Source organism: Penaeus vannamei, chromosome 37, assembly GCF_042767895.1.
Source record: "Penaeus vannamei isolate JL-2024 chromosome 37, ASM4276789v1, whole genome shotgun sequence".
Taxonomy (NCBI): domain Eukaryota; kingdom Metazoa; phylum Arthropoda; class Malacostraca; order Decapoda; family Penaeidae; genus Penaeus; species Penaeus vannamei.
Window position 1 is genome coordinate 5685362 of NC_091585.1, and position 10000 is coordinate 5695361.

General features: G+C 37.1%; 1 protein-coding gene across 1 annotated transcript in view; it reads left to right on the forward strand.

Moving 5' to 3' along the window:
• LOC113821649 (uncharacterized) overlaps nucleotides 1-10000 on the forward strand; it is a 28868-nt gene that overhangs the window by 6640 nt on the left and 12228 nt on the right. The window contains exons 6-16 of the mRNA XM_027374163.2: nucleotides 1-471; nucleotides 3550-3720; nucleotides 4036-4209; nucleotides 4413-4716; nucleotides 5038-5227; nucleotides 5355-5462; nucleotides 5867-6358; nucleotides 6485-6686; nucleotides 7950-8104; nucleotides 8359-8431; nucleotides 9990-10000. The exon at nucleotides 1-471 is cut by the window's left edge and continues 530 nt beyond it; the exon at nucleotides 9990-10000 is cut by the window's right edge and continues 792 nt beyond it. Coding sequence (XP_027229964.2) covers nucleotides 1-471; nucleotides 3550-3720; nucleotides 4036-4209; nucleotides 4413-4716; nucleotides 5038-5227; nucleotides 5355-5462; nucleotides 5867-6358; nucleotides 6485-6686; nucleotides 7950-8104; nucleotides 8359-8431; nucleotides 9990-10000 — 2351 coding nt within the window. The remainder of the gene's footprint in view (nucleotides 472-3549; nucleotides 3721-4035; nucleotides 4210-4412; nucleotides 4717-5037; nucleotides 5228-5354; nucleotides 5463-5866; nucleotides 6359-6484; nucleotides 6687-7949; nucleotides 8105-8358; nucleotides 8432-9989) is intronic.

The window sequence follows — 10000 nt, forward strand, 5'->3', positions numbered from 1 at the left end:
TACTTTGTGGGGTTACTTCACAAGTAATGGTTCTGTGATCCAACCAGGACGCTCAAGAGTGCCTAGGGAAAACAGAACTGAAACAGAAATTGAAAACAGTGGTAATAACACTGCTGAAAATGTTATTGGTAGTGATGAACCAGAAAACTCGCAAGAAAGTGCCGTACAACAAAGTGTTGAGAACAATGGTGCACCTTCTAGTGATCCACATATACTCTCTCAGAGTACAGGAACAGCTCCTGCAACAAGGGGAACTGATCCTGTGAGACTCGGCAACACTGGGGAGATTCCTCCAAGTGATGCTAATGAGGATCTTGCAGTGCCTGGGCCATCAGGGTTGTCTGGAATGCCACGCTCTCAGATGTCTTCACTTTCTTCTGCGACGAGGTACCCAAGGTCTTCGTCATTAGATCCACAGTTTGGAGTACAACTTCTTAGTCGTCACATTGAGAATATGCAAAGAATATGCAGGCAAGTATTTTTGTTTTTGTTTATTTGTAATATGAATAGAGCCCATATAACTTTCATTAACATTACCTTAGTATTATTTCTCTGTGTGCAAAGAAATACAAATTTCACTCGAAACTAATAAGAAGAAAGGGCCACACAAATTTTGGTAAAATTACAGCCAGACAGTAGACTGTGAATAGCATATTTGAGGAATCAATAGATCATTGAAATCTTGAAACATGTTTTCTTCTCTGGCATAATTGGTGGGAAAAAGCGTGATGCTGGCCATACTAATGATGAATATAGCAAAGCCGTCATATTAGCAGTGGTTTCTTGTTTGACAGTAAAGAGATTCATAAAGAAAGAACACTATTTGGACGTGATTCATTCTTGAGTAATAGATGATGATGTATTGATGTGATACTGTACTCAGGCATTACTGGGAAAATTTTTGCATGTGTGTAAATCGCACTCCTTGAGCATTCCAGGCATGCGATGGTGTGCAATTGAAGTGCATGTAAAATCACTTTTATAGTAATCAAAAAGAACTGCCTGGACTTTACTTTGTAGAAAAAAGAAACCAATTATCAATTAAACCTTTTCCTATACAGAACCAAACCCATAACAAGAAATGATACTTGAGTTAAGAAATTGTGCATGTTAAGTCAGTTTCATAACCCCTTGCTGCTGGGTGGCATTTACTTTAATGCCATGGCTGTTGTGGACAAAGTAGCAGACGGCATTATATCACGACCATTCCCGCGCTATTGGCTCATTGGACAAAGCTTGTTTTTCTCCGATAGTAGCATTTTTAGGCAGTAGCACCTAAAATGAAGGTAAACTTTCAAATTTATAATAGTATTACAAATTATAGCAAAATAAAAGTTTTTAGGTGCTGAATGTTGCTCGCAAACTACCGAATGAGGTGGGCACAAACGGGAAACTGCTGATGCATGCCAACAATCCCGCGATCATGTCCACTTGCCAAACTTTTACCTTGGATGGGTTAACATTTCATGCATTTGTTTTAAAAATTGTTTCCAAGGAACTGTAGGTGAATTATTTTAAATTAAGAAATATTATCTAGGATGCTAAGAACTAAGAAATCATTACAATTTAGTAAGAAACTTTGGAAGACAGTATCGAGTTTGCTTATTTGTTTTCAGTCCTTAACATTAAAGATGATAAAATAGTTTGCTATTCCTGATCAAGGTGTATGATAAATCACACTTCTAGGAAAAGGGAAGCATGCGCCAAGGCGTGCGAGAGCGATTTCACACCATCCGTAATAAGGCCTGTGTACTGGTTCCTGTTAAAATAAATGATAAATAGCCAAGAAGGTAGTAACACATCACACATGATAGATATTAACCCATTAACGCCGTTATATTTGGAAGCTGAAAATAAAAGATTCTGGGTGGCTACAAAATCAGCCCGCCGGTCGTTGCCCGCTGCTGCATTGGAGCATGATCCCCGATACAGTGTCACACTGGCGGGATGCCCGGCAATGTTTATTTTTTCGGGTATCTCATATGTGGGACACCCATTGTTAGTGGGTTAGAAAATATTTAAAAAATAATGAATAAATAGTTAAATTGATAGATAAATAAAATTCTTCCCATCTCCTACACATACTATTAAGTTGCCATGGCTGTTGTCATTATTAAAAGATCATGAGTTTTCTTTACATGTTATGTGGATAGTTAGCTGGTAACTGACTGCTGATAAATGCATCATAATCATATATAAGTGAATCTGGCCCCTAGAAAAGAGGAAGGTATACCCAACCTCCTGGCTGGTGCTGGCAGACAGCTTACAGAACCACAACCAAAATCTTGCCCTAATGCTCGTTTTAAAGTCTTGAAAGACAATCACCTTGGCACTTCTGCAATAACTTGCCTGAGGAACAAGTCATTAAGGGCATCCAAGACTGGTTATAGCTTTGACATGCCGTACTCTTTGCTGTCCATCTGGACAAAGTGTAGGAGCGAGTCGCACAGACCTCCTGCCCAGATGTTTGTGTCCACTTTCTGGTATGAGGTGCTATGGGAGGAGAGAGGACAGTAATAATACATTATTTAATATATTCTGACTGCTCATTACAAGAGATGTATCCTTCATATGGAATATATGGGATGTCCATGTTAACTTTCCCATCATTAAAGGGTTGAAACAAAAATGCCTTATGTATATAAATGTGGGTTCTGCTCCTCCTTTCTTTGTTATATCTATGTACATGTCCAATGTGAATCTTCCACTGTAATTGTGATTATAGTTGAGTATGTGTTGAGAAAAATTTGTCATTAATGAAAATCACATTGCTGAGGTAGGAAGAGATGTAATTCAAACTAATGTTAAGACTTATTCATTGTTGAAGAGCTAATTTTATGTTGATGTGAATTAATTCAGATAGTGTAAAGAATAGCCTAGAGATTTCTTAAAAATTCCTTAGTACAACAGAATATTACTTAAAGATTAATCAGTAGGTTAAAAAGCTCTTGGAGTATTTTGATATTATTACAGTCAATATTCCTTTGTGTACAATACAATGCTTTTTCTGCTACTTCATGTGAATGACACAGCCTTGTGTTATATATTTTATGATAATTGTATTATTTTCCATTTACGTTTGGAATAACTCATGAAATTAGTGGTGTGTTTGGAAAGTATAGCCATTAGCAGTCTTCGTACCAGAAATTCATAGCCATTGAAAAATTATTTTGAATGCATATTCACTGCCTAGGATATTTCATCTCCACTTATGAGGGGCTCCTGGATGGTTACAGCCAGAGCAAAAATACAATTAATAGTTTAGGGTACACAACTTCTCTGATCACATGTGTCTTGTAGCCTTGCAGACGTAGGTTTGGTTTGCTATGGCAAGAATGGATGTATACAGTCAGTGTTAGGCTATGATAGAGGATTTTGCTCATACAAGTTAATTTCTGTATCAACAAATTACTTATACGTGTTTTTATTATTACTTATACGTGTTTTTTTATTGATTATTCTGTATGTGAAACCATGCTATATTAGTATTAAGGAATCAGTTGCTTTAATTTTTTTTTTTTTTTTTTTTTTTTTTTTTTTTCATTTCAGAGCACATTTAGAAATAACGCGGCATAGACATGAGATACTTCGCCTTCAGCAGATCCGTTCTATGTTATATGATATCCAGCACCAGATACATTCTCTGAGGGTTTCTGTTGACCAGTCTATGGAGGATTTAAATGGTCCATCAGCAGACAGCCCTCCTACAACCAGCCAGAGGTAAGTTTCAGGATTTCTGTCTTAATTAACCTATTAGCAACATAATGAAAAATCGCAGATATCAGATGATGCTTAGTCACGTTTTCAGTCCATTTTATTATTGCCCAACTGTGAGCTCAGCAATTGGCCAAGTGTGATATGGATTAATATACAACCATCCTTACATAATTTTATTGGAATTTTACTTGTAACCACACAATTTATAAGAGAAATTTTAATACTCCTAGTCAGAAAAGATGAATATTAAAAATGTTTAGCATTGCAGCATATTTCAGACATATTATAGTACTCATATTTTTAAAAACAATTTCTCAGGGTTGGTATTCCTAATGAAGATGACCCTAGTGCTCAGCCACCCAGCCTTGGTCCTAGTGATAACGTGTCCTCTCTGCCTCTGATTCGTCACTGGTCCAGAACAAGCCCCAGGACTGTAGCCCGGCTGCAGCGGGGACCTTTTGGAACCAGAACACGTTCTAGACATTCCCACAGGTGACTATTATACTTAGTAACATTTTGATTAAGGATCTTTCTCTTTCTCTTTTTCTTTCATTTTTGTCATTCTCTCTTTTTCTCTTTTTCTCTCTCAGTCTGTCTCACCACCTCTCTCTCTCCTTCCCTCTCTTCCCCCTCTCTTCTTTCAGTCCTCCCCCCCCCCCTTCTCTCTCTTTCTCAAATCACATTTTTTATGCCAGACCCTGGGTGATGTCTCCGTGCATGCTTCGTCGCATTCCTCGTCGCCGTGCTGTCCGCACTCGTCTTACTTTACCTGGGCTATCTGCATCCCATCATGGAGCAAGTGGAGCACTGGGAGGGGGGCTGGACAGGACAACCTCTCCAACAAGAGGATTAATAGAACCTGGAGCATCAGCATCAGGCACCGGAGCAGTGATTGGGCCTCTGCCAACACCACCACCTGATCAAGGAGATTCTGAGGAACAACCCAGGGATATAGTGCGCATTATATCTGGCAACCAGTATGGTGCACACACTCGCACAGTAAGTTTAAAGAAGTACACCTTGTTTATTATAAGGACAATATGTATGTATATGTGTATATTTCTTTTGATCTATCTCTGTCTTTTCCATTGTACAGTTAACAGTCTTTGAGGTTTTGTTCAAGAGATAGATTTTCAAGAGAAAATATCTTTTGCATAAAGAGAAAAAGGATATTTATTTAAAACTGGAAACTCACCATAATGGCCTTGATAAGTTTACAAATGATTTTAACAATTAGTAATGTAGGATGCACAAAGTACAATATAGATATTTCTTATGTTGGTAAAACTAACTATTCAGCCTTTGTGTAATTGATTTTAGCATCCCCAGATATTACATCATTCGTTTGAGCGACTTCAGGAACGGTTACGAGAAAGACAAGAAGCGTTAGAACAGCAGGAGAGACGTCTACAAGGCTTCCTTAATGCATCATCACCTGCTTCATCTACAACATCATCTGTAACTTCATCTGCATCCCAGGATCATGAAGAAGACCCACCAAGTCCACCAGGTTAGAAAGAGTTATCAACCTGTATTTTGGATGCTTGTGTGTTGAAATATTTGTAGTTATCATATTTCTTTTTTTGTCTCCTCTTTTCTTTCTTTATTGATCACTAACAAATATAATAATTTTGCAGAACAATATCGTCGAGCTGGTCCGCCAACTACATCCTTAGCATCAAGAATTGCAAATATGATAGCTCATCAAGTTGCTAATGGTGCCAGTACAAGTACTGCTGGTTCAGGTCAGTTTAGAAATTAAACTTTATTGAATGGAAGAATTAAAAACACATTTGATATGCAAGGTAAATAACGCAAATATTACTTCAGACTTGTGTAACATAAATACTTCTGCTGTATGGTCAACAGCATAAGCAGATTATGTAGACAGTCTGCTTCACAGATTGGCAATGTGATATTTTGTGGGCTATAATTTGTTTCCCAGTTGATATTTGAATTGATTCTCTCCAATTTCCTTCCAATGCTTTGTGTTTATTAATATCTATATTTTATATTTGTCTGCCTGTACTAGAACTTTTGTTACCTATTTTAAGTTCTACAAGGTTTCTCAGTGTTCTGTATGAAGTGGGTATTGGCATCTTATGTGATCCTAATGTAGATACTGAATAATTAATTATGGTATTTGCAGATCATGAAGGCACAAATCACCAAAATGAAACATCTGATACCTCTACAACCATGAATGATAGATCAGCAACACGTGCACTAAACAGGAATGCAGCAGGTTCATCAACTAGGTCTCCTGCTAGTTCAACACGTAGACCTCCACATCGGTCTTCAGACAGGCCGCTGAGTGTGCCAGATAGACCCAATGTAGAGCCATCCTCAAGTTCATATGACAGATTAAATGAAAGGAGGTCAAGTGGGAGAAGTGATGGGCCATATGATAGGTTGTCAGACAGGTGGTCAGATTTGGATAATAATGGGCTGCCAGTGAGAAGCTGTGCTAGACAGCATGGTAGAAATAGTGAGAGATTGTCTGAAAGAACAATGGAATCAGCAAGTCCATGGGGTGGGCTTCCCCCTTCTCGAAGGCCTGTTCCTCCAGGACCTCCACCAACAGTACCCCCGCCTTTGCCGCAGTTGGATGAGACTGAGGCCCAAAGCAATGATTTAAATAGTAAGTATATGGGATTTTGATTATGGAAGTAACTGAGTTAATATTTTTGATATAAGAATGCATGAAATTTCTCTTTTGAACTTTTACAAGTGCTTGTGGTAGTTATTAATTTAGACTCCTTTCTAGATAACTCTAGTCCATGGCACAATGCAAGGCGTCGCTTACGACAAGACATAATAAATGCAAGGAGAGATTCGGTTGGTCGTATCCCTGGGAACTCTGGAGGTCCAGTTCGTTTACCCATGGCAGCTCTTAGGTCTCGTCACATTACTACTGAACGAATTTTATTAAGAGAAGGACTCCGAAGGGAGAGAAGAGATCGTTACAGGTTTGTTGTAGATTATGAAAGTTTTGCTTTCTGTCCCAGGAGAGCTTGTTCCTATGGGCCAAGTCCACTGTGATACTAGTTTATTACTTTTCTTTTCCATATAGATGGGACCACGAGTCCTTTTTCACAGTAGCTACTTTGTTGGCCTACTCAATCTCACCTGTTTACCCATTTCCTTTACTTTTGCAAGTTTTGATAACATAATGTTAATAGTAACTGGAAGCACTCAGGGAGTGCATACCTCCACCAAGGTAATAGAGTCACTGACACAATGAAAATATTCACACTTGAAGAATTACGTTAAAATCACTTCTTTATCAATTACACTGGTGATGTCCATTTTGTCCTATCTCGCAATGCTAATGAATCCTTTAAAAAGTTTGGTAAAAATTTTATAAAAATCTGTTCATAACTTTTTGAATTACTCTGTGCAGGATCTGGATCATAAACTGGACCACCACCAAATTTTGATGGCATCTAAGTTAGACTAAGACACACCTCTGGTTAAAACTTTATTAAAAATCTGTTCATAACTTTTTGAGGTATCCTGCCAACTATCCTGGATATGGATCATGATCTGGATGAATACCAAAATTTAATAGCATCTAAGTTAGGAAAAAACTCACATCTGCAAGATCTAGATCTTCACCAAAATTTAAAGGCATCTAAGATAGGCTAAGACACACCTCTAGTAAAAATTTCATAAAAATATGTTCATAACTTTAACCCATTAACGCCGGTATATTTTGAAGCTGAAAATTCCGGGCGGCTACAAAATCAGCCCGCGGAGCTGGCCCGGACTCGGCCCACTGCTGCGTTGGAATGCGAGCTCCGATACAGCGTCACACTGGCGGGACGCCCGGCAATGCTTATTTTTTGGGGTGTTTCTTATATGGGACACCCGTCGTTAGTGGGTCAAGTTATCTTACTAACCAACAAACTAACAAACCAATGCTACCAAAAACATAACCTTGGCAGAGGTAATGATAATTTTGTTGATACAATGATAGTATCAATAAGGAAAGCAATAGTGTCAGAAAAAAACTCAAGGAAAAGGGTAATCAGGTGAGATCATGTAGGCCTGCTAATTGACTCGGTGTGAACAGTATGACAGCTAGTTCATGTACCCAGTGCCATTTGGTTGATAGTTGTTTGTCATTCTTGCAAACTTTATTTTTCCTATTGGAATTAAACAGTTTTTAAACTTAAAGAATGACACCTTTTCTTCTTCTTCAATATTTTTATCGGACAAATATTCCTCAGGCAAATTCTGCAGAGAATGGCTGACCGCCTGAACAGTCTTGTAAACCAAGAACAAGAACAGCAGCAGCAGAGGCAGCAGGAAAGGCATCAGTCCTCAGACTCTGCGGAGGGAGAGCAAGATAGTTCTAGCAGTTCAATGGATAACCACATGCAGAGTAAGTTTTTAACCTCTCTTTTTCATTGTTTCAGTTTGAATTGTTTTTCATTCATTTTCGTCTGTAAGAGGTTCCATTTTAGCATTAGGTTTTAAGAAATGTAAAAAGTACTTGAAGCACTTCATCTCATGTGTGCTATTTGCTCTTGGTGATTGTTATGGCCATTAGTTTATAAAATAACTTTTTAATTGTGAAAAAAAATGATTTCTATTATGTAAAATATGAAATATTAGTTACATAATCTTTTCTTTCAGATTTGCGGCTATTAGTTCGATTGGCACTTAACCTTATTTACCAACTTCTGAACTTCATATGCAACCAAAACATGTAAGTTAATATTTGTAGATTGTTATCATTTCAATTTTATTTATGGATTCTAATTCAATAAAATATGTTGACCAATAATACCATAGTCTTGAGGTATACAGTGAAATTCGTTGTAGATTTTTTTGGGATTGTACAATGAAAAATAGAACACAATGGTAATCCCCCTAAAATGAATATTACATATATATTTTTTTAAAACTCACTCATGACGGTTGTCTCACATATGAGACACCCAGAAAAAAAAACTTTGCCGGGCATCCCACTAGTGTGACGCTGGATCAGAGCTTGCGCTCTGATTCCGTTGCAGGCAGATTCCGGGATAGCCCTGTGCGCTGATTTTAAAATGGACTGAAACAATTATTTTCGGCTTCAAAATATACCGTCGCTCATGGGTAAATAATTACTTTTTTTTCTGTGAAAAAAATCAACACAAATTCAAAAACTTTCTTCCAAGAAATTATTCTCTTGTATCAGTTATCAAAAAAATCTTCACTGCCTAGTATCTGGGTGTTTTGCTACCCACACATGGCCCAAAATCTGTACATTTAGCTTACTTGAGTGGCCACTCTCACAGTTGTGTGGCTTTGAAGCCAGGCACACAGGCTCGTAATATTATTATCCCTTTTTCTGCATTTTTTTTTTTTTTTTTTTTTTTTTTTTTTTTCCAATGTTTGTATTTATCATTTGATATACTGTATCCAGATTGTAATAGACTGTTTTCTTTGCACAGACTCCAATATATCTCTCTAGGTAACATTTATTTGCATTTGATTATATGTCTCACCTTTTATTTTTTTTTAATATTCAATTTTTTTCAACCTGTGCTGCCAGTGATGGTGGACAGAAATACAATCCTACAATATAGGCCAGGTCCATGCAAACACAGTGACAAGACCCTAAGCCTCCCTTTTGCAAAGTTATTTTGCATTACTTTTTTTAGCTTTTTTTACCATTTTCCAATGTCTATATTTGTCTTTTGATTTGCTTTATCCAGATAGTAATATTATTTTCCTTGTACAGACTCCATATTGTCTCACTTTGTAGTAAATAAGTCTTGTGTAAGAAAAAGAGAATATGCAACATTTTGTTTTTTGTATCATATATTTTATTTTTTTGTACTATTCAATTTTCTGTAATACAACTCTGCCACTGGTCACAGAGGCCAGGAAGACAGTGTTGAGCATGGAAATGGTGTCCTCCCTGGAGCCGGCACTTTTCCAGTAATGGCTTGTGCACATTACATTCCACACTTGTTTATTGATGAGAATAATGCAAAAGGTTATTTTTTATATTACTTTATGGTGACAGCAGCTGTAAAATGCAGATGGCATCATCTCTTATCAAGGAATCTTCACAAATTTAGTACCAAAAGATTAATATAAAATTTAAAAGCATTGTATGCAGGAAATTGGGTGTGACCTTTTTATTATTATTATTACTATTATTATTAATATTATTACTGATATTTATAGATTTTACCCCTTAGCTCCTCTCCCTCTTTTTAAGAGATGGTCCCCTAAATGTATATATTTATCAGTATATGAGTTTTGTCTTGCAGATCGTATGAGG